General features: G+C 42.5%; 2 protein-coding genes and 1 long non-coding RNA gene across 6 annotated transcripts; 1 reads left to right on the forward strand and 2 right to left on the reverse strand.

Moving 5' to 3' along the window:
* Positions 1 to 4: 4 nt before the first annotated feature.
* LOC135327825 (glutathione S-transferase-like) lies at positions 5 to 9,232 on the reverse strand. 4 transcript variants are annotated; one of them, XM_064508561.1, is made up of 8 exons: positions 9,003 to 9,230; positions 8,482 to 8,544; positions 5,464 to 5,570; positions 4,256 to 4,307; positions 3,836 to 3,968; positions 2,538 to 2,679; positions 1,188 to 1,319; positions 5 to 389 (listed from the first exon to the last, which is right to left on the reverse strand). In XM_064508561.1, the coding sequence occupies exons 3-8, from the start codon at positions 5,548 to 5,550 to the stop codon at positions 267 to 269; spliced, it is 669 nt and encodes a 222-aa protein (XP_064364631.1). In that variant the 5' UTR covers positions 5,551 to 5,570; positions 8,482 to 8,544; positions 9,003 to 9,230; the 3' UTR covers positions 5 to 266. The 4 variants fall into 4 exon arrangements, with proteins under 4 accessions (XP_064364631.1, XP_064364632.1, XP_064364629.1 ...); XM_064508562.1 differs by lacking the exon at positions 8,482 to 8,544 and having other exon boundaries at positions 9,065 to 9,232; XM_064508559.1 differs by lacking the exon at positions 8,482 to 8,544 and having other exon boundaries at positions 9,003 to 9,135.
* On the forward strand, positions 9,190 to 14,092 carry LOC135327826 (uncharacterized). The gene is made up of 2 exons (XR_010388220.1): positions 9,190 to 10,343; positions 12,937 to 14,092. It is a non-coding gene; the product is annotated as an uncharacterized LOC135327826 (long non-coding RNA).
* Positions 10,552 to 15,852, reverse strand: LOC135327824 (glutathione S-transferase-like). The gene is made up of 6 exons (XM_064508552.1): positions 15,745 to 15,852; positions 14,644 to 14,695; positions 13,320 to 13,452; positions 12,337 to 12,478; positions 11,296 to 11,427; positions 10,552 to 10,968 (listed from the first exon to the last, which is right to left on the reverse strand). The coding sequence occupies exons 1-6, from the start codon at positions 15,829 to 15,831 to the stop codon at positions 10,840 to 10,842; spliced, it is 675 nt and encodes a 224-aa protein (XP_064364622.1). The 5' UTR covers positions 15,832 to 15,852; the 3' UTR covers positions 10,552 to 10,839.
* Positions 15,853 to 23,383: the final 7,531 nt, after the last annotated feature.

Below are 23,383 nucleotides of genomic sequence, written 5' to 3' on the forward strand. Positions count from 1 at the left end.
CACAAAAAGTTATCAGCATGTTTTATTTCATGTAATTGTTCCATAAAATACTACTTTCTGAAATCAACAGCTACAGCTCAGCCTTTTAATCTAATCAAAAAGATTATTCTGTTATATATTCCATATATTCTGTATACTCTGTTTCAAAGATTTTCATGTAACTGGCTGTACGATGCAAGCTACAGAATGCACCTATGCAGTTTACACCTATGAGGCATAGCTCAGGTGATCTACTACAGTTACAGGATCTTCAGCAGCCACATTGATTACATATCGAATATTTCCTTCACACGTGCAATAAACTTTTCATCTTCTACTGGTTTCCTCTGGCTGCCAGGCTGCAAGAATTTTTTAATTGTTGGAATGTTGCTTATCCTTCCTTTAAAAGCCTGTAAGAAGAAGCAATAAAACCAATGAGCATAAGGAAATTATATGCCATCCTTTATAGCTTAAAAGTCAGCTGACTTGGATTTTTCCTTCCCAGACATGCTTCAGCAAACAAAGCAAGTTAGTAGCTACTTATGTCCAGCTCAGCACTCTGCATCCTCCACTGCAAATCACATATCAGTCTTTTTGGACAATCTAGATGTAAATACTCTGATCTGCAATACTGGTGCTATAAAGTTTACCTTGGTTTCACAGATGGGGATGGGAGAATTTAATATTAAAGAGCAAAAGATTCATCTGATAAAGGTGGGAGAAGAAAAATCACAGCCTCAGTCCAGATAGCTGGAATATATTTGGGCTGAAGAGAGGCATGGACACAAGTATTTCAGTGTAAAGCACCATGGAAGCAAGAGAGAAGAAAATGAAGAGCTCTTGTCTCTGATTTCTTCAAAATACAATTTTGTTAACAAAAACAGAAGGATAGGAACTGCAGACAAAACAGGCCGTGTTTGAAGACCTGGAAGTAACAGTTACAGGACCAAACTGGTAGAGTTGGTAAGTGAATTCCTGCCAACAGAGAACTGGCAGAGCTGGAGGAAGGACTGGACAATGAGCCCTCAGGAGCTCTGGAGGCAGGACTGAGTGGGTGCGTTCAGGTGGTTACAGTCAACAGAAACAGATCAGAGAGCTGTCAGCGACATACTACAGTGGTTCAAAGGATTTAAACATCAATAAGCTTTTAAAACTGGTCAGTGACATTGGTATGTTATATTCCATATTGAGATCAGATAATTACTTACCTGTAACAGAGGGAATGCAGAAAGTATATCAGGCTTACATTCTTCTGTCATTAAAATGGCTTCCAGCAGATGGATGTCTGCCCAGCTTAATTTGTTGCCAACAAGATAACCATGTCCATGGTCTTTTAAGGCCTACAAAATATAAACAATTAAAAAAGTCATATGCAGTGTAATGATTTTGTCTAGCTATTCCATTACAGCTTCTTAGTTCCCAGGAGGCAATTCCATGATGATTTTGGTCTTGTAACTCTGCATCTCTTTTGGTCTCTGTCTCTCATCCCCTCTGTAATTTCCTCCCACCTCCCTCCTAGGGCTTCAGCTGCCTGTGAGCCAAGGACCCAGGCTAGGAACCAGGCCCAAATCTAATACAGCAAAGCTGTGTAACCTTGGCACAGACTTCTGAGGAGACTGCTACATCACGAGAAAGAGCTGTGAGAAAGTCTGTACAGTACAGCCACACAAGGTGAGAAAGGTAAAATTACAAGACAGAAGCAGGATTGTTGAGATGAAGATCATTGCTAGCCCAATTCAAGAAGAAAAACACCAACATGAAAAAGTCTAAAATGCTAGAGGGAAGAAAAAACGAAAACAAAAAAACCCCAGGGAATTGGTAGAAAATGGCAATTCACTAGCATCAAGAATATGTTCCAGGGAATAGCAGAGGGCAACCTTTCCCTCCTGATACCTGCCTGGACACCAAAGATGCTTCATGTGCCTTATAGGGGGTAGAGAGCATACTAATGCTTTACCTAGTAGACCATTAGGTCCCAAGTTCTCTTTTGTGCCCGCTAGCCAATAAATAATTGCTCTATATTTTTAAGCTTTATACATCCTGTTTGCAGAGTCTTTCCGTGCACATATAAAGATGCCCAAATAAAATGACTCAGAGAAGGACAGTAACAAGTCTCTAGGTATTATTACAATGTATGTAAGCAATGGGTTTGAGAAGGATCACAGGATTAGGTCCACATTATAAAGCACAATTGTATTTAACTTTGAACAGCAAAAGTATATACACTTTCATAGGTATTTAAATGGTGCACATATGCAAAATGCTAGCAGCTATGAACCACTAGGCTAGTTTTTAAAAAGCTTGAGCCAATCCCTTTTCTCCCAACAAGTAGGATTTGCTCTGTGAGGAGTCTTCCTGAAGTCAGCAGAGATACCTAGTACCAGAATCAGCCCGATGTTATTTTGTGGTCCTCTCCATGTCACTCAATGTGGGCTCCATCACCCAGTTCCAGAGTTGTACCATCACTTGCCTTCTGGGAAGCATGCGTTGGGGCTGAGCTGGGGAGTGTTAACTGTACACTGCTTTACTGTCTTTGTGGACTAGTAGTAAATTATCACCTTTTCATAGACAGGAAAGTATCTGGCTGCAGCTCGTTCAATGATTAAGGCAAAATTCTTCTCTTTTGATTCAGCCGGTTGAAAAGGGAGATGTATGATCATTCCCATCAGGTCCGTCGTTCCTTCCACATACATATCAATCCTGAAACAAATATTTTTATTTAACATTTCTTATTTGAACAATCCATTCTGGTTATTTGACTGAAACATGGTGCTAAAGTTATCAGAGAGTTAAATGCTCACTAGCCAATGTAGAATAAGACATTAATTTGTTTTCTTGTTCTTCGTCTTTGATGGAAGAGGAAAAAAAAAACTGAGAAACCAGCTCCAGTTTTTTGAAAGCACAGATCTTTATAGACAGGTTCATTGTGTCTGTGACATGCAGGATATTAAATACAGTAATTACACAGACTCTTATTTAATTGGAGTTCATATTGTTTTCCACTGATATCATACTGATTTATACTGGGGGACAGAAGTATGCATATGCCAACTGCTTTGGGGGGGGGGAGGGGGAAGGGGAGGGGCATTTGATGCCTAATTATAAAAGGTTCCATGCAACAAATGGCTGCAAATTGCCAGTTCAGACATGCTGATCCATAATAGTAGTCCTCATAATCTCTGCTGAACTGCCTACCCATTGTCAGATATGTTTTGGAAGATTTGTTTATGGGAATAAACCCTTTACGGCAAATTGGAGTCAGTTATGTTAAGGACTTAGCTGAATTTTTCTATGATTTTTATTTTACTTGTTAGAATGAGTGAATCAGAATTTTTGCTTTTGTATGAGCTCTTTAGTTATGACTGGGGAAAGCCAGTCTCACACGTGTACACCCAGAGCATACATGGTAAAGTAACATTAGGAAAATATTGGTTTATTTTTCAGTAGTAATAAGCCACTGAAGATTTCTTCCTCATCTTTCATCAGCTAGGAAAAATTCTTCACATTTTGAAAAAAAGAAATCAAATTTCACAATCTTTTTCATGCAGCTCTAAATTTTCTACAGTTTTCTAGTTGAAAAAAATCAAGGCATACTTAGCCTTTATTATTGTATTAAGATTCTGCAGTTGCCCAAGAGTTTAATGCACTTCTCGTCTCTGTGCATTCAGAGGAACTTTGAGTTGGCCGTAACATTTCTCATTATGTTGACAATTAATAATCATTTATCAGTCATATGAAGTCCACTCATCCAGTCCCTGGAGCTGAGGTGACAAAGCACCGGCAGACATGCACCTTTACATGCAATATGAAAAAAATAAAGCAGTATTAGTAAGGGTGGTATGTACTATTACCGTACCAGGCTCTCTCCTTCAGGTCTTTCCCATAGAGGTTGTACTTTCCTGCTATGTAGCTGAGGATGGCTCTAGTCTGCACCAACTTCATCCCATCAATCTCCACCATGGGCACTTGCTGAAACAGCAGGGATCCATCTTCGAAGGAAACAGAAGCAAATTACTCAAACCACTGTAGTACTGCACTGAATCTGAGGGGAAAAAAAGAGCTGAGAATATCCTAAAACATTTCTAATTCTGAGTGACTAAAGCTCCTGCAATGAAAGCATACACAAGCAGCCATGTCTCTCAAGTCTTCTCTTTACGGGCCATATCATATCAGAGAAGGTCTTACAAAAGATTTCATCTCTTAACAAAGTCAGATAAAGTACTCCTTTTGTTATATTGATGCAAATTTATGTTTAGGAGACAATTTACAGACTCACTGCTGCGTAATTTTTCCAGGTCTTCCTTTGTTTCTATAAATTCTTCCTCAAACTGAAAAGCAAAGATAGAAAACAACACTGTGTCACTCCGACCACAATGGGGAAGGGAGACGAAGTTAGAAACCATCCTCTCCACACTACTCCCACTACTTCTCATGACTGTTTGGAGATCCCGGCTCCTATTCTCCACCTCCACTCCAGCAAATAACGCAGGACTACACTATCCCCTGACCACACAGTAACATGCAATGCTTTACATCTCAGAAAAAACCTTCCTTTGTTATAAAGTCCTGTCTACATGCCTGCATAAACAATTACCAGCTAGGCAACTGAGTCATTCACTTAAATGCTGTGTAAGGGAGGCACAATGGTTACTCAGTATTTCAATATATACTCAGTATGTTGAGGACACATTCAATATATATGTTCAATGTATACTCCATATGTCCAGTATACTCAATGTGTTCTCAGTATTTCATGTGGCATCAGCTGCTTTTATCTCCCTATTTCCCCCTGCTGATATTTTAATTATTTTTTAATAAAAAGGACATTTGAATGAGGGCACAATCTTGGTTCCCTCAGCACTCGTGCTCTGCAGCTTATCCCTCAGCAACGTTCACATGTGAGCATCATTTAAAAAAAGCCTTACGTTTCCAATGGAATATAAGTAGCTTCTGAGAAATGAAAGCACCACATTCAAACAAAATGTAAATGTGGAAATTAAGTTGACAGAGATAGCTCTGTTGGCTTCAGGGCATCTTTGCTGATTTACCTTCATCAGACCCTGACCCCAAGAATGAAAAGCACTTTGTTTACAGATAATGTTCTGAAGTTCTTCATGGGGTACACACGGGTCTTTTAGTAATGACCGCTCAGAGTAAGTTAAAGAGATGCAGAGTTTTGGTCTGTAGCAACAATCTAAGCCTTCTAAGCTGAAACTATGTTTTGAAAACAAAGATTCTCCTTGTAAAGTAAAAGCCTTATACTGGGTAACTGTTGCTCGAACACTATCTTAAATACAATTTGAAACAGTGTATCACTGAATCCAAGGCATTCTGCATCACATGTGATTGTGCACATGTCTGTAAGCACATGTCATGTCGTGCTATATAGCTCTGTAAGCACAAAGGTACTTGGGAAACCGTTCCTAAACGGAACACTTATTTTAATCACAGATTACTCTGATCATTTTATAAAAAGGTACAAACCTCAACCCCAGCTGCTGCTAACAGCCATCGGACTGACTCCATCCTCCCCCTTCCCTTAGGATAGTGCAGCTTAGGTTTCCCCGCCATGATTTCAGCGTTCTTGTTTCCTGATAAATTCAAGAAGATCATTTTAAAGGATTCTTTTTTTTAAATCAGCACTTGTAAAATTTTACATTCCAACATACTAAATACTGTTGGGTGAATGTGAAAGGAGAGGGGCAATTCAAGACCTAGACACCCAGGTTTGATGCAGCCAAAGTTCCTGTAGATTCAATGGAAAAATAGTACATGCTTCCAGGATAATGTGCAGCAATTTAAAAGAGATTCATGACAGCAGATAATAAACATGTGCTAGATCATATACCTCTCTTTAAAAACTATCAGCTCAGCTTTAAGAAGTCATGAGAATCTTACAACCAAAACAGCATTGTAGGGTACTCTTAGATAAATACATTTTTAATTTTGTAACAATACAATCTGTTCGGTAGATTTTGAGTTTGGTGATAGCATCCACATCATACCAGACTTGATAACATACAACGTCAAATCTATTGCTTCACAAGAACACCAAGGCAAAAATATCAATGTTACCTTCACCTCTCTCACTGTGAAGTTTCAGAGCTTTGTGTCTTTAAGAGCTTATGACAACAATATATATTAGAGCATTTATTTTACTAGGCCCGTTGACTTCCATATTTAGCTAGTTCTGCTTCAACCATTAGCCAAATCACAGTGTTTCCATTATACAGGATGTCAATCCACTTCAAGACCCCTTCCAACTTCAGGAACAATGTCTAAAATGTAGCAGGCATTTACATCCTACTGACTCTGAAGACCTAACTTTAAAAACTAAAACAAACAAATGAGATCTGGACCTCGACTGGACAGATAAGGCCCATTCAATGCACCCAGTGCCTTAGCAGCAGTGAGAGCTGAAAGTCAGACCACCAGATAACAGCACAGGGGTGAACTGCTTAGTTTTTTCAAAGTGTCACTGACAGCAAAAGCAGCTACATGCAGTAATACAAACCTGGCAGCTGACATGGGCTTGTGCAGCACTGGAACAGGAAGGTAACTGACAAAGCACACTGTACTCTTATCACTAATGGGCCCCAGAAGAAAACTGAATGATAGGAGGACAAACTCATGAACTGATTAACAGAGCGTTCCACCGTTTAGCCAAGGTTTATCTGTTTACAGGGAGGTTTATTTAATTCCTGGGTAAGACTTTTCAGTACTTCATTGAGTCACAAACTTCCTTCCTCTCTTTCCTCATCAAGATAGCTGATGAAATCATCCCAGCCAAAATCTTGCTCGTCTCAGTGCTCCACTCCAGACAGCTGGTGAAGCTGAAGAGCAGAGGAAGCGCCAGTGGAAAAAAAGCATCTGTATCAACATAACCCGTACTTGCCCATCACGATTCCTTGCAGGGATCAGTCTTTTCATGCAGGTTGGAAAAGGCTTGGATTTGCCTGGAGCTGCACTGCTTAAGGACTGACTTAGGGATTTAGGCTGAACTTTTGCTCCTAGCACACAGTGGCAAAGTACTTAAGTGACTCTGTTACTACTCTGTAATGAATATGCCTTTATAAAGCAATGAGTCATGTAAGAGTAGCAAAGTCATTGGTAAATTAGGTTTCTGGAATAGGAGTAACAGATCTGAAAAATCACAAACTTTCTACATTGTCCAGCACACTGGACCTTCCTTAGGCCTCAGCCAGACTGTAGTCAAAGTGATGGCTTCCACCCTGATCACTATATTAAAAAAAACATGCATTTTTGTCCAAAGCAGTTCAAGCATCAGCTTCCAGTGAGAAACAAATAGGTGAACTGAAGTGTGCTCATGATCTGCTGCAAGGTCTTAAGCTTTCTTCCTAATTGCATATATAATCCAAAGCAGTTCCTTGTAATGCTTTGTTCCTCAAATATAGCTCAAACAGGACTGTTCAAGCAGAATGACCTTATGGCAGTGGTCCTTTGGTCCAGTAGTGCATTGAGCCTGACACAATCTTGAAATATCTGAACTTGTAATTTCTCACCATGTGGTTTCTGCTGGCATTCAGGCCAAACCACTTTGGATTCAAAAGTATTCCCTCCCAAGCTAGGAGGGGTGTCTGAATAAGATAAAAGGGAAATCACCACTTGAGATTTTAAAACTTGAATTACAAATAACAATTCAGCTTTAAAATCTCTGCCTATATAACAAAGAGCCAGAACCCCATTATGTACAACACCATAGTCCAGCCTGGTGAGAGTCTCTACTGCAGGAAAAACATTGTCAAGCAACACTGAACACTTCCCAAGTGTGGGCCTAAAGTAAAAGATTAGCCTTTCATGCATGCAAATCCAGCTTTTTGCTCTCATGCAGGCACGCCTCAGCAAACACAGATATTCCCTTAGCAACCCTAAAGGAGAGCAGCAGCAGCAGCAGCACCAAGTTACCCCTCTTGGACAGAGTCCAAGAGGGGCTGCAACTCATTTGGTCCTTAACAGACATTGATGTTATTCAAGTTACATAAGGCTGCCTTCAAGTTCTGTAAACTGAGTGGTGCTAATGTTAGACCATACGTGCAGGTGTACACAGCTCACAGAAGGAAGCAAGATCACACACATAAGCAAGGGGAGGGAGATCTGGATCATGTGTCAAGGTGTGCATGTGTGTATATATGCAAGCAAGCGAGCACACCTGTTGGTTCCTCCCCCTGTGCAGGCAGCCATGAGAGCACAGAAATGAGAGCCTGCCTTCTCCTGCCTCCCCAGCCCCTTTCACTTGCTGATGTAGCTAACTGCAGCAGGCAGAGGTATGGCTCCACTGACTCAGGTGAGAACGGTGAGTACCCTCCTAGGACTCATCCTGCACAAAAATCAGGGGTAGTTTCTAAAACCAAGGCTAAGAGTGTAAAGCTCACAGAAGTGCACAGAAAAGAACAGTAAAGTAGCATTGGGCCAACAGCACGAAAAGCCTCAACTACGGCACAGCAAACACGTCAGAGAGTGCAGATTAGACATTTACAGTACCAGGCTTCGCAGACGTAACTGCGTAACATGCATTCCCCGTGCACCACTGATCACAGAGAAGAGCTGGAGGAGTGAAGATCAGAAAAGGGAGCAGTTAAGAGCGCCCGAAACCAAGCAGCTGCATTCCGCCGTTGTCCTAACAGTTCCTCTGTCTGATGGCTTATATCCAAGGCAAAACTCCCCTCGGCAGGGACGATTTGGCAGCTCGAGGCGCAGCAGGAAACATGCGAGCTCAGGGCGGCGGCGCGGCCCCGTTCCAGGAGCGCTACGCCCGCCACCGCGACGCGCCGCCGCACGGAGCCCCCCAGCCCTGCCGCGGGCAGCCCCGGGCGAGCGGGGCCCGCAGCGCCCTCCCCCAGCCGGAGCCGCAGCAGAGCTCACGCCCGGCGCGCTCCCCCAGCCGCGCCCGCCGGGCAGCGCGCCGAGCCCCCCGCGGCCCGCCGCCGCCGCCCCCCGGCCCGCCACCGCCAGCGCGCTCCCCAGCGGGCGGCAGCGCCCGCAGCCCCGCTCCGCGCAGTTACCCAGCGCTCCGCGCAGCCGCCTCGGCACCCAGCCCGCCCGCGGCGTCCGCGCCGAGCCTAACCGAGGAGCGCCAGCCGCGCCCCGCGGGCGGCACCGGCGAGGGGCGGGGCAGCACCGCCAACGGCCGCGCGCGCGGCGGGCGGTGGCCAACGGCCAACGGCTGCGCGAGCGGGGGGGGGCGGAGCCCCAGCCCCGGCCGCCACCGCCGCCGCTGCTGCTGCAGCCACCGCCCAGGGCGTCCTGGGCGGGCGGAGGGAGCGGGGCAGCCTGTACTTCTGCGGTGGAGACGGAGGGGGAAATCTACGGCGCGCCTGCGATTGGCACGGCCGCGGGGGCGCGCAGGCGCTCCCGAATTGCTTTGCGGCCTCTGAGGCGCTCGGGGGCGTCAGTGAGCCGGGGAGGGGAGAGGGAGCCGTCCCAGCGCCCGCTGGCCTGGGCCATAGCCCGAGGGCGGCAGGGGCTGAGCTGCCGGCTGGTTGCCAGCATGCCAGAGCTCGGCTTGGCTGAAGGCTGGGGACTGCGTGCCAGCTGATACAACTGCTCTGCTGCGCGGTACAAAGGGGAAGGTAACGATGAGGAGGGTCATCAGCCGAGGCCGAGGCCGAGGCCTCCTGCTCGAGTTTCTCACAGCGCACTGCAGTTTCCGGCGCTTCTGTGAGGCGGAAGGGAGACGGCTCATGTCTATGAGCAACAGTTCTAATTAATACACGCTCCCCTGCAGAACCATTTTCTGCCTTTCTTGATGCTAAAAACAGTTTGATTCCCATTGCATGGCATTTCCCATATGAGGATGGGGAGAAACACATCCACACGGATGTTAGAAAGAGTTTTTACACTCAGTTTAAAACTGGTGGTACTAGTCAGTAATTACTTTGGGGGCGCTGGCAGTTGCATGTACATATTTGTTTCATTTGGTGTTTAAATAATTAGCACGTTTATGTATTCAACTTTCTTGCTAGTGCCTCGGTAGTGGAACTTGATTCAAGTGAATATGTTTATAACGTGCAATTATAGATAATATTTAACTGAGCTTAGTGTACAAAAAGATAAGTCATCGTAACATAAGATCTACATTACAAGGCAAAGTGTTAGCACCTGACACCAATCAAGACTCCTTCTGCCTCAAACTATTGTAGTTTTTCATCTGTACAGTCGGATACAAGCATTCATCTTTCAGTCAAATGTGCAAAGTGCTTTTAGCTGCTACAGTCAGCTTTTTGTTAAGGTAAGCGTTAGTGAAAATACACTACAAGAATGACTACAGGAGACCGCAAATGATCAGCGGCAAAACAGAGGTGTGATAGGACTTCTGATCCCAATATACTCCAAGTCCAGGAAAGGTAAGTTCCGAGGAAAGTTGAATCAAAACATGCAATCCCCGTTGAACCAGAACCTGCAGGCTTTGCCTGGCTTTTTCCAGAATGGTCATGTTGACCAGCTTTTGGGCTAAGCTCTCTCTGTACTCAAGCAACTCTTGTGAATAACAGAAAGACAGAATGAGAGACCCCTTATCTATAAAACTGGCCGCAAACAGTCATTAAACAGATGTTTTTAAATGTCAATAGCGAGACTTTATTTCAGGTAATCTCTTAAAATCGGTAATTTAAGACATCCTGCTTTGTCCTGTGCACCTCATAATTCATTTAACCATTTCATTTGCTGGTGTGCTCAAGTTGAATTACTTAGGAAGAGCAGGCCAAACCCAATCAGAGGCCGGATGTTGGCCAGAGAAAGGGAGATCAAAAAACCTTTTAACTATTTTCATTAGTTTCACTTTGCCACTATCAGGAAACACAGAGAAAATGCAGTAGAGTTTCTGTGATTTTAGATTGCTGCTCACTGGTTAAGATTGAAAATTTTCAGCACTTTTGGAAGATCTTTTTCTTGTAGTGGTGGTTTCCTCTGGCTGCCAGGCTGCAGAAATTTCTTTATTGTGGGAACATTACTTATTCTTGCTTTAAAACTCTACAAAGCAAAAACAAAACAGCACTATACTTAAGAACCACGGTTACTATCAGACATTTGGATGTTACCCGTGCTGTAAAAGTAACACTGTGGGTTGATCATGCAGCAGACTCTTTATGCTTTGTCCTATTATGCTTTTGAGCCCTGGTGGCTATAGTGGTATAAGAAGGCAATGACCATCATTATTTGAGACAGGCTAAAATTACTTAGGATACTTGATTTTGGCTTTGTCTTTCCTTACCCTCCCACTCCCCCATATTTCTTAGCCCGTGTAAATCAATGGCTCTGCTTTGATTCACTTCCCATTAAAACTGTCCATTCAGTTACCTGCAAGAGAGGAAATCTGGCAAGTATATCAGGCTTGCACTCCTCTGCCATTAAAAGAGCTTCAAGTAATTGCACATCTGCCCTGCTAAGCTGATTGCCCACAAGAAAGTCCTGTCCATGGTCCTTCAAAACCTGAAAACAGGGCACAATGACCAGATGTAAAGGCAATTTTTTCCCTGCATTTGTGTGTGTGTGCAGCCAGAGCAGACTGAACCTAATACGGTATTTTCAAAGCAAGGCCATACACTGCATAGGAGTTACCTTTGAAACAAGGCAGTACAGTAAGAACTTCTGTGGTATAAACAAACAATCTGAGTGCATTCTGACCACATCAGTCCTTTCTATTGTGCAGATTTTTCTGATGGCTCAGTTCTAGCCCTCCTCCTTTCACTTCTGTAACCCTCATAATCAGAACTTCTGTGCTGAAGGCTCAGAGCTGCTGGAATACAGCCATCACTGCAAATGCCCACACAAAATTTAGGAGAGGCTTAAATTCAGCCCAGCGCATAATAGAATATCTTGGACTCTTTCAAAATAGGGGCACCTCCCTTACTTCTCATGTGCTTCCTTTTCAATTTTGGCAAACATTGTATTGGGAACTCTCCATATATAACCCATGCCTCGTGTTCTTGACATCCAACTCAGCCACCCTCCCTCTTGTTGCAGAAGGAACTATAATGCTTTCACATAGCAAATACATGATTTTACAGAGGGTCCTGTACTGAAAATGCTTCAGGAGGAAACTTAATATAGAAAATGATGCTAAAGTGGCTTTTGCCTGAAACAACATACAGTTTGAAACATGGATATTTGGAGAGCTCAGTCTATCCTGTGTCTTTGCAGCTCTGAATTTCTCTCAGATTTGTAGCATCCTCTATCCCTTTCGTATTCCTCCCAGCCCTGCCTTCCCCAAGACATTGCATGTACACTGCAGTGGTAATTTTTCCTCTCCATTTTCCTGAATTAAGTTTGCATGTATAGATCCAAGATGGAGTTTCAGGAAACCAATATTAACTAAGTTGCTATGTCTTTGCCACCTACCTTCTCATAGACTGGGAAGTGTCTGTTTGTGGCCTTGTCCACAATATTAGCAAGATGTTGCTCCTTTTTATCAGCTGGTTGGAAAGGATGGCTCATGAGTAACTCATCCAGATCTATTATTGCTTCCACATACATATCAATTCTGGAAGAAAAAGTTTGATTTGGTCAATTCACAGTAGGTCCGAATAGCACAATAAGTACTGACATAGCCCCGACTGAAATGTTAGGAACACCTCTTCTATCCAAAATGCATAGGATGGAGCAGTCCCCCCTCCAAGTGCAGTAGCTTCTGTTTTGGGAGGAGATAAAAGACAAGTGGAATATATCTAACCAAAACTGAAGTACTACATTCCTTCCATTTTTCACTAGTGGTGATATTCCTCTACATTAAGTTTTTCAAGCATATATACAAAATTGGCATATACGTCATCCAAACCCATGTTAAAAATCAAAGCAGATGTGTTAAGTTAAACAGTGTTTCTATACGATTCCTACTGGATATCATGAAATGTGTTTACTTGTGCTAACTAGCTTGAAGCATTTCAGGATATTTACATAATCAACACATGTGCCTTGAGAGCGCTATCCTTTAATATCTAGTTCCTAGAAACAGAAGAGTTTCTCTTCCCATCAAAGACATTTCCCTGAATTTGAGCTGGTGAAAATGCATGCTGCTGGCGACTCCAGGGGACAGTGAATGAAGAGCGGCATCAGGAAGACAGACTGTCCTCTGTACTCCTGACTGCTTTCTTCTGATTCTTGCATTGACCTTTGATCTTCATAAACACCCTTGCACCCTCCTGCCTATCTAATCTAGCTGGTTAATCCTGTTGTAGACATCACCTGCAGGCAAGGCCAGGACACGCTACATGAAAATCTGCTGAATCACCCTGAATCGAATAGTAAGCCGGGATGTTCTTGTATTGCACAACAAGGCTGTCTGCATTGCGGTCTATCAAACAAAGACAGTATCGGTACCGTACAGGGCTCTCTCCTTCAGGTCCTTCCCGTAGAGGTTGTACTTTGCTGCTATGTAGTTGCCAATGGCTCTAGTCTGCACCATCTTGATCCCGTCGATCTCCACCATGGGCACTTGCTGAAACAGCAGGGCTCCACCTAGAATAAAAGGGACATGACAAACAAGACATTCAGCCTCTGAAGGAGTACCATCAGTGGGTATCTGGCAAAATGTCTTACGATCCATATTATTTTTGATTTGAGACAGTCTTCGTCACTCTCAGATTATGGTATGGAAAAAGCTTACCATAAAATGAAGAAGCATTTGTGGGTGATAGGTTAATCTAATATTATAACAATCAGCTTCTTGAAGTTTCTTCAAATCTGATGAAGCACCCGAATGCAGAAGCTTCAGGAATCACACACTGAAAAGGACAAGTCCTGCACTGCACGGTCCTAACTCAGATGAATTTCCATTGAGGTTGACACAGATGGGAAGGACTGAAGGACCTGACCCATCTGACCCATCACAAACCAGTTTCTGTCATGCTACGATAAATATTATGGAAATATGGACTATTTAAAAGCTTGTCAACATGAATGCCAATACAAATGTTTATACTTATCTTTGTGACTACTCTACTGACTTTAACTGATCAGAGATGTAAGTCAGAGTAATTACTCTATAGGATGACATTTATTGTCTTAAATAACCTATCGATTATGTCCATCTTTGGATCCACTGTAAGGCAAGTGTGCATAGAAACTGTTTGCTATTAAAGGCATATTTTTATTATTATGCTCATGTCTTAAAATACTGCTGTGCTTTTTGAAAGCTTGCAGGTGTCAGGAGGATCAACTCGTTCTTCCCAAAGGAGAGCGGGACTGCAAATGCCGACCTAAGCTCAGACTTCTTTGGTCAGCCAAGGTGAACTGGAAGAGCACAGACATGTGATTTGGCTTGGAGAAAAAATAAATCTCAAACCCACGGAGATGGAAGCTAAAGAGCAGCAAGGTCAACTATTGCCTTGGGAAACCAAGAATACATCAGAGTTACAGGTTAAACTCTGAACTCTGAAACTTGTTTCATATGGATTATAAAACAACAGCTTTGTAGGCAACCTAAAATACTAATGAATTTCAAGACGATCTGATGACAAAAAACTGTACTATCATAAGACTGAAGTGACTGGGCAGATGGTATCATCTATCACAGTGTGTTCTCACTGCAGTGTGCATCTGTGATACCTCAGGTGCAATCCAATCTTGATTTTCTTTTCAAGAGACATAAGACTTCTTAGATGTTCTAAGACAAATAGGTCTATTTACTGAAAAGTGAAGGAAACTTACTCTTCAGTAACTTTAGCAGGTCATCCCTTGTTTCCAGAAAACATTCTTCAAACTGCAGGAAATATAGAAGAAAAGTCATGTTGTCACTGTGTATTTTAGCTTCTGCATTGCATGAGACAATCGAAGACCAGAGAGTTATACTTTGGGGAATTTTCTTTTAAAAAGATGAATCGGTTGTTAAAGTGATATCTTTTAAAAATGTTTTTGCCTCTGTCATCCGCTCCTCTTCCCCCTCCCATATGAATCATATCTGCGTGCAGGTAAGATTTGGGATAAACTGGAGGTTCCCAGAAGGCACAGAGCACTGCCTTCTGGGCTAAGTATGACCGTGCTGCTCCTGTTCTCACTGCTGGCAGGAAATGGAGCAAGAGATCGTTCAGGGAGAAGGGCGTATAGGTAAATTCATACGGTGGCAGGAGAACTGTGCTAGAGCTTCTTTGCCGCAGGCTGGGAAGAGGAGGGAGGAAGAGAAAGGATCATGTGTCCTCTGCAGTTTTCTGGCTCATTGCTTTTCACCATGACAAAAGCTCACAGCTCTTAAACACACAGATTCCCTGCACTGTCTCCCTCTCCAGCTTTAATATCAGAAATTGTTAGAGGTGAGAAGAATTACTGTTTGTTTTATATAAGGCATTACTTTCAAGGGGCCGTTACATTGCAATAGGCATAATATAAACACTCTTCTGGACTTTGGGGTTTAGCTAGAGGCCTTCAGAGTTGAAAGTGCTGAATCCCTATGATCAGAAGATAGAACCAGGGACTACCACTGTGGTTATAAAAATGTTATTTGGCTAGCTATAGGGAGATGCATTCATAATGCTAACAACAGGCTTGGAACATGATGGTTAAAAGTGAGATAGGAACCTGCTTTGCTACTTGGGATAAGCTAGTAGTGACATTAATTGTTTTTTAATGGTGAGTGGTGTAGTAATAGGTAATAACATGATCTCATAAGAACCATAACTAGCAATGCTGACTTGGTCATCATTGTGCAGTGCACTGAACACGGAACTTGAAACTGCTGGTCAGTCACAGTTTTGATAAGGGACAGTAAAAATATGTATTTCTCACATGCTCTTAGTATAAAAAACATAGGCAGACCTCAACTCCAGCTGCTGCTAGTAGCCACCGAATTGATTCCATTCGACCTCGTCCATTGAAGTAGTGGAGCTTGGGTTTCCCAGACATGTTTCCAAGCACCTGATTTCCTACTATCTAGAATAAAGAAGAAAGTTTTGCAGAATAAGGATTCAGAATGCTGTTTTTGAGTCTCTGACTGGTTCTCAAGCATCATTCAAAGCTTTCTCATTTGAAACCGATGATTTATGGTCCAGAACTCTCATCAAATTAACAGAGGAGTTAAAATGCATTATATCATTTTGCCTTGAGTTGTCTTTTATACATGTAGTTTATTTAAGCAGAACTCTGTACTGGGAATGATTGGCCCATGCCAGAGAGCAAGCAGATCAAAATCCTCTTGCTGAACACCCGTACCCTCCCAAAGTGTTCTGCTCTCACCAAAGAGCAAGGTGTGCAATATACACTGCTCTGTTTATTTTGACATTATCTCAGGACACAGGCTACTCTTTAAGCAGATACACAATACAAACTCAGATATTCTTTGTTTTCTCCCGTAGCCATTATGTTCCATTATAAGGTGATGGGAAGGTATTTTTTTTCCACTGTATGCATTCAGCCTCATTTGCAACAATCACTACTCCTCTCATTTCTTTGGGCAAGCACTGGAAGACCTAGAATTTTATACTATCTCCAGTAATGTTAGATTGACTGACAGCTATTACGACAAGCAGAGCCAAAGTAAAACATTTACTCAGTTTAATTCCAATTCTTTTTGCTTTTTCTTTGGACTTGTGCTACAAATATTTCAACATCAAACATTTCTAAGAGATCAATCAGTTGCCAACACTAGTTCAAGCTTTATCAGCAGATGCAACAGTTAGTTAAAAAACAAACACAGACAGAATTTGAAGCAACAGCTTTTTCTGGGCACGCTACCATCCACCCCATTAGGAAACAGTCCATGCACATCGGCAGCAAGTGTGTAGACAGTACCCAGTTTTATCCTGGTTTCACAATTATTAACACCATGTCAACAATAAAGCTGAAGAATTAACAGCAGTGAAAAACAAATTCCTACAAAAGATATATATATATATTCCTCTTGTAAATAAGATGTAGTCTTCTCTGAAATAGGAAGAAGGGGGTAACAGGAAGCATTCTTCACATTTCTGAGAGCAAAATACATATTTTTTTAATTGGTACCCCTAGCAGGCAGCTGCTTAAGAAACGAATATTTGATGCACATAGCCATGTTAGTAATGAAAACAAGTACAAGTATTTAATCCATTAAATCCATTCACTCACTTTACTTTCAGGTACACTAATTTCCTATGCTTATCTAAGATCCAAAAAGCTTACCTTGCACAAAGTCTAACCTGCTCAAAGCTCTCAGTAGCTTTGCCCTCAAGTTATACAGCTCTGTAGCCCCTCCTACAAAGAGAATTGCAGTCAGTTCTCTGCAGATAAGAAACGCCTCTTTCTTGAACAATTAGTCCTGCTTAGTCACTTCTCACCTACAGAAAAGAAATTCCTCAGTAAGCTGACTGTGTACAAATGTAAGACTCACAGGAGTTCATGATCAGTTGAAACATCTGAGCTGGTAGAAAACTCTATGCCTTTTATTTTCACTGTTTAGCAGCCTGCTAATTAAAAATAATCAAAACAGCTGAAAAATTCCCAAGATTTAAAAAACTCTTAAGACAGTAACCAATTTTTTACTTAAATGTTTTAAGATTTTGTACTTTTAACAAATTGCCTCTTTACTAACCAACTAATTCAGCTTGAATCATAGGTAAGCTTCCTTCCCTTCCCTACCGGTGAGGGATATTCCTTCTGGACATTTGTCCCTGCCTAATGTTGATCCATGTGCCAAATTTCATTCCTGGACATAGAAGTTTCTTCTGTTTTCATCAAAGATATTTCCCTGAGCTTGACCTGGTGAAAATGCATACTGCTGACGACTCCAGGGGACAGTGAATGAAGAGCGGCATCAGGAAGACAGACTGTCCTCTGTACTCCTGACTGCTTTCTTCTGATAACTGTATTGACTTCAAAGAGTCAAGACAGCATAAATTCCCCTGCACCCTCCTGCCTATCTAATCTAGCTCATTAATAATCCTGTAAACATCACCTGCAGGCTAGTTCAACACATGCTGCATGAAAATCTTCTGAATCACTCTGAATTGAATAGTGAGCTGGGATGTTCTTCTTGTATTACCCATCAGGGTTGTATGAATTGTAGTCTGTCAAACAAAAATGGTGTCGTTACAGTACAGGGCTCCCTCCTCAAGGTCTTTCCCATAGAAGGGAAGGTGCTGTGTTGGTGCTTTGCTGCTGTTTAGCTGAAAATGATCCTCTTCCCATCAGACTCCACCAGTGGTGCCTGTTAGGCCGTGCTTGACAGTAAAAAAAAGCAGAATTATTTAGAACTGGGTCCACAGAAGGACAAGACATTGAAATCTCCAAGGTCACCAAGGCAATGTCTTGGCTTTTAGGAGATGCCTAGTCCCTGAATGGCGTACTCAGTAACACCTCCCTCTGTACCCCATACAGCACATGAGGAGAACCAAGCCCCCCCAGAACAAGACTCCTAACTGACAGCATATCCTATAGTCTCTGCCTTCTGATTCAGGCTGTTTCCTTTATTTCTTCCCTTTGCCTCCTTCTTACATTTTGGGAAGTTCTTCTCTTCAAGCTCTTAAAGCCCGCAGTGGGATTCAGTCACCAAACCATAGGTGTCCATGCCACCTGGAATGTTCTCAGGCATCCCACCAACCTCCAGCTGCAGCTCCCGTAGAGCACGACCCTGTGCTGCATACCACGTTTCATCCACCAGCCCCACATGGGTGCCTCAGTGCCTCAACAGTGTCCCAGGTAGCACCAGGCATCTACAGTAATATAATAGAAGACCCTTCTTAGTATCACTGGTGAAGCACAAGCTGCCCAAGTTTTGTTTGCTGTGATTGTCCAGACTAAACCTAATTTGTTAATGTTTTATAATGAAAGAGAATTCTGCATAAGAATGGTTTATTTGCTTGACAAATGAGTGTTTTCCCCCCAAGACTCTCTACAGTTCTGAAGTATGCTGTTAGCATGAATGTTTCCAAATGTAAAAGATCAAATTACACTATTGGAAACAGTATTTTCAATCTCATTAGACAAACACGACGCAGAATCTAGGATAAGATGCAGGGGACTCAAGTTGTCTTTACATAGACCTGTGCACTGAGGTGTGTCTGGTACTTTTGCACAAGTCCAGACTCGCTTTCTTAGGCAGCCTGGCTGGATTAATCTTTTGAAGGCCTGATCAAGATTAAGCTCAGAACTCTAGCAGATACCCCAAGGTCAAGCAACCATTCCTGCAAGGATTTAATGTCTACTCTATCAGAGGACTGCAAGATAAGAAAACCTGAGTTCAATTAAGAATATTAATTATGGTATGGACAAATTGGGTAAGACTCATCTCCCCTAACTTTGTAGAAACCTACATTTAATCTGGTTGCCTAGCCTTCTTTAAATAGGTCTAAATCCAGGTAAGAGGAAATCCTCACCGTGAACCTGAACTACAGCTGATGTCCAAGCTAAAGCCAATAGTATGCACTCAAAAAGCAGATGGATATTGCCTCAACTGAGGCATATAAAAGTTTTGTGTAGTTGAAACCAGTCCCCTCAAACTTCCCTCATGGGCAAGGGAGTGAAGTAAGAATCTTCAGAGGGTAATTCATCCCATCACTAAAATTTCCTGTTCTTGACTCTGTCAGAGGTTTCCTTCAAGATCTTAGGCAAGTCCTTTTCAACACAGTTCCTAGTCTAGAAAGAAGGGAAAAGTAGAATACTGTCTGCCTCCTAATCTAGTAGGACTTTTGAAAACCTCACTTCACTGAACTTTTAGAAAATGCTGTAAAGTGTCATTTCTATTCTGCATGCCTAAAAGCGTCTGATCTCTTAAGCACTACTTGGTTCAGACTGACCATCCAAGAATTAAAACTAGGGGAAACCTCAAAGATACCCTAATAGATTAGGAGGGATTATTCTCTCCAGCTGCTGCTGATGGCCACCAGCTTGCTTCCACTTTGTCTCTTCCCTTAAAATAATAAGGTTTGGGGGAAATAGTTTAAAATATAAATTAAAAAAAATTGTTTTTCAGCTGTGATACTGATTTTCTGTCACAGCATAGGAAAATGTTTTGTGTCATCAGCTTCAGTGGATTTTCCTCCATATACACAGCACAGCAGACTTAGGTTAATTTGGTTTGAGATTGTGTTGGAAATTATGAGCAAATATTTAAAATATACTTGTAACGGAAATAGGTGCACACAGAAACTGTTGTGTCTTATTACTGTATTAGCAGGGGGAATAGGAACTGTAGAAAAGGGAGCCTCATCAGTGACTATTTAAACCTACTGAGATATTCCCAGCCCTGCCTTGCTGTAGAAATAAAATCTAACACCAGTGTTCCATATCGTTTAAAACAAGGGCCTGGATTTTTTTTCAAACTAGAGCTGCCTGTGTTCAGCACACTTGAAAAATGCAGCTCACAAGATATCTCCCATGAAAAATATCTCCAAATTGTGTTACACCCTCCAAGCCACACAGGGACTGGATATTTTTCCTAGTAAGTGTGCTATGTGATGATCTTATAAACCCAGGAATATATGTGCAAAAGGTAACCTGGCAGAGGTAAGAGAGAAATAAATAAATAAGTAAATAAGGTCTTTTCTTTAGCATTCTCTTGCTGACTTAACACTTGGCTTCGGCTATTTGAAAGGCATTAGCTGCTTTCAAAACATTTTCAAGAAGAGAACAGTGGTTACCTAGAAGCAGACCAGTGTTCTGTGTGCTACAGAGCTTGAATTTTATGGCTGTGATGTGTTTTTGCCAGCAGTTTCTTTTATGGAGGTTTAAATAACAAATGCAATGTCCTGCCTAAGCAAAACAAAAACAACACTGTGATACTCAGTGAAAATTAGTAACTTTCTTTGACAGACGTCAAAGACTCCTGACATTTCCTCGGGAGGCAGACAAAGAGGTTTTGAATGGGGTGTTACCTGATCACTATTGCTTTTAGAGTTATCTGTCCATGTATCAGCATATTAAACTCGCAAGAAGCACATCATCTGCTCTTGGCTTTCCTTTCTGTTCCCTTTCTTTTGCTGCCTTTCTCTCTCCCACTTAGTCTGCAGCCTTAGTTTGTATCTTCTTGGCAAATTCCAAACTGTCCTGCTTACCTGAGATTACTCCCTATTTTCACATCCACACTTCTATCCTCTGGACTTTTCTTCTCACTGGATGTGGTTCTCTTCCCATGGGAATGGTCAATACATAGGTATAGAAATTAGTACACCTTTGATAGGAGATACTTTACGATTTCCAGAACATTTAACACCTGAAGACCTTCTCTTTTAATATATGGTTTAGAGAAATTACAAAATTACAATTAGAAAACAATTAGAATTACAAAACAAGATCAATGTCCTGCAAACACTTTGATGTTGCTAATAACCCCACTGCACAACTCAGAAGCTGCTTCCCAAAGCCTTTCTTGATGTACCCAGGCCCACAGAAATCCTCCCAGGGTTGCCCTCCGAGTCCTCCTTTTCTGTAGCAGGAAGCTCTTGTGGCTCAGCCTGGAGAAGCAGCAGCAGCACTCGTCGCACAGAGATTTACAGCAACTTCTATAAGCTGCAACTGGTGCAGGTGGTCTCCATGCATAGCCAGGAATACAGCAGCCTTCTTGTGCAGACGACACTGGCCCCTCAGAGCCAGGGTTGCCCAGGAGCACAAGGTGGCAGTGTGCACCACGGCACCTCAGCACTGCTCACCTTGCTGGCAGTTCACCTATGGCAGTGCCAGCTGTTAACAGTTCCAGGTACTTCTCCTACAAAACTCAGGCTTCAGGAAATAAGCAACTGCTTGGGACCCGCTACTTTCACTTACTAAAAGGGGAGTATGTCCATAGCCTGAATGGTATGAAAAGCAGTCTGGAAAGATGACCTTGAATGGGTAAATCTCATCTGCCTGTGAATCTCTGTGAATCTCATCCACCCTCGCAGCGAGGCCTGGCTGAAGCAGCTCCAAGCACACTGCCCACCAGTCCTGCAATGTTTCCACAGAGACAGGGGCGAGATGCAGCGCTGCCAGAGGAGCAGCCTGGCTGGGCTGTCCACATTGCTCTCTATGCTAAGCGGCAGTTCAGGCTCAAGTTTTTAGCTCTGGAGTTCTCCAAAGGTCACATCAAACATGGGCATAGCAACAAAATGAGGGTGTAAGACTGGTCTTAAATGCTCACCCATATATACCTGTGCTTATCCTTTAAACACTTCCAGGATTTGATGGCAGCTAAATATGGGAATGGGTTTTAGAGTTAGGGGCTAAAATGGCTCCAATCTGTTTCTGTGAGTCTAGCCTCAGCTGACAAAGAAAGAAAAAGAGTAGCCTGTAAAAAAAAGAATCCGCTGTCAGATTGCCAGAATAATCGGTATGTTTTATTTCACTTTATAATTCTTTTTACAATTGGTTTTAACTGTAACAGTAGTAATTTACTGAGCTGCCTACTTGCTTTAGGGCTTTTTAAAATATTTTGGGCCTTACTGAGGTTAATGTGGACTCCATTCGTCCGTCAAGACTTTCAGCACAGTTGCTACATAATGGTCATCTGGAGGAGGTTTCCTTGGGCTGCCAGGCTGCAGAAATTTCTTAATTGCAGGCATGTTGCTCATTCTTGTTTTAAAAGCCTGAAAAATAGAAACAGAGTAAAGGATAAGTTCCAACTACTCCAGAAATAAGCACAGCTGCTTGTGCAGAACAATGACTTCCCCTGGCTGACAGAAGAGAGATCCCAATATTGATAACTTGCGTTATCTGTGCACTTTCCTCTGTTCATCAGGAGAAGGACCCAGCTCCTGCATAAAGTCTGCTCGTATCAGTGAAAGCAGTATTGGAGAATAATATCTTAATCTCTTGTTACCTGAAAAAACTGAAGGTGAGAATTCAATATCTGAGAGCGGGCGGGATTATACTTTAATGCTACATGTACACTAACCAAGCTCATGACCTTCTTTTTCCATTGCTGGTTCTAATAGTGCCAGCTACGTTGTCGGCAAACCACAAGACATGTTAACAACATCATTTCCATTTTTACCACTCTATGTAAGTATCTGAGCTCTGTTTACATTTAGCATGCCCACTGTCATTGCACTGTCCCAGCACTTCCAGGATTGCATGGGTGAGGGTGGAATGTCTGGAGGCATCCTAGGTTCAAATTTGTTGTCCAGTAGAGGCTTCTAGTGCTATTTGTTATACATTTGGGTAGCCAGTGATCTGCATGGAGTTGGCAGATATAACACAGGACTTCTGTCCCCTCCTGAAGCAGCGGCTGGAGGCCAGGACTAGGACAAGAGCAAGCTTGGTCATCTCAAGTGGCAAGAGATACTTATTTTAAGACAACTGAGTCAAGCTTCCTGAGACCTCTCACTATATGGACAGCGTGAGAGGACACGCTGATGTAGATTTTGGGCAGCTAGAGACCCCATGGGTAGCTAAGCAAACATATACATCAGGACCTCCGCTAACAATGTGACTAAGGGGATGAGCTTCCAAAAATGACAGCCAGTTCTTGGTGGTAGATGTATGAACGTAATTTCCTCTTCCTTACAGGCAC

Source organism: Dromaius novaehollandiae, chromosome 3 (genome assembly GCF_036370855.1).
Source record: "Dromaius novaehollandiae isolate bDroNov1 chromosome 3, bDroNov1.hap1, whole genome shotgun sequence".
In the NCBI taxonomy this organism is placed as follows: Eukaryota; Metazoa; Chordata; class Aves; order Casuariiformes; family Dromaiidae; genus Dromaius; species Dromaius novaehollandiae.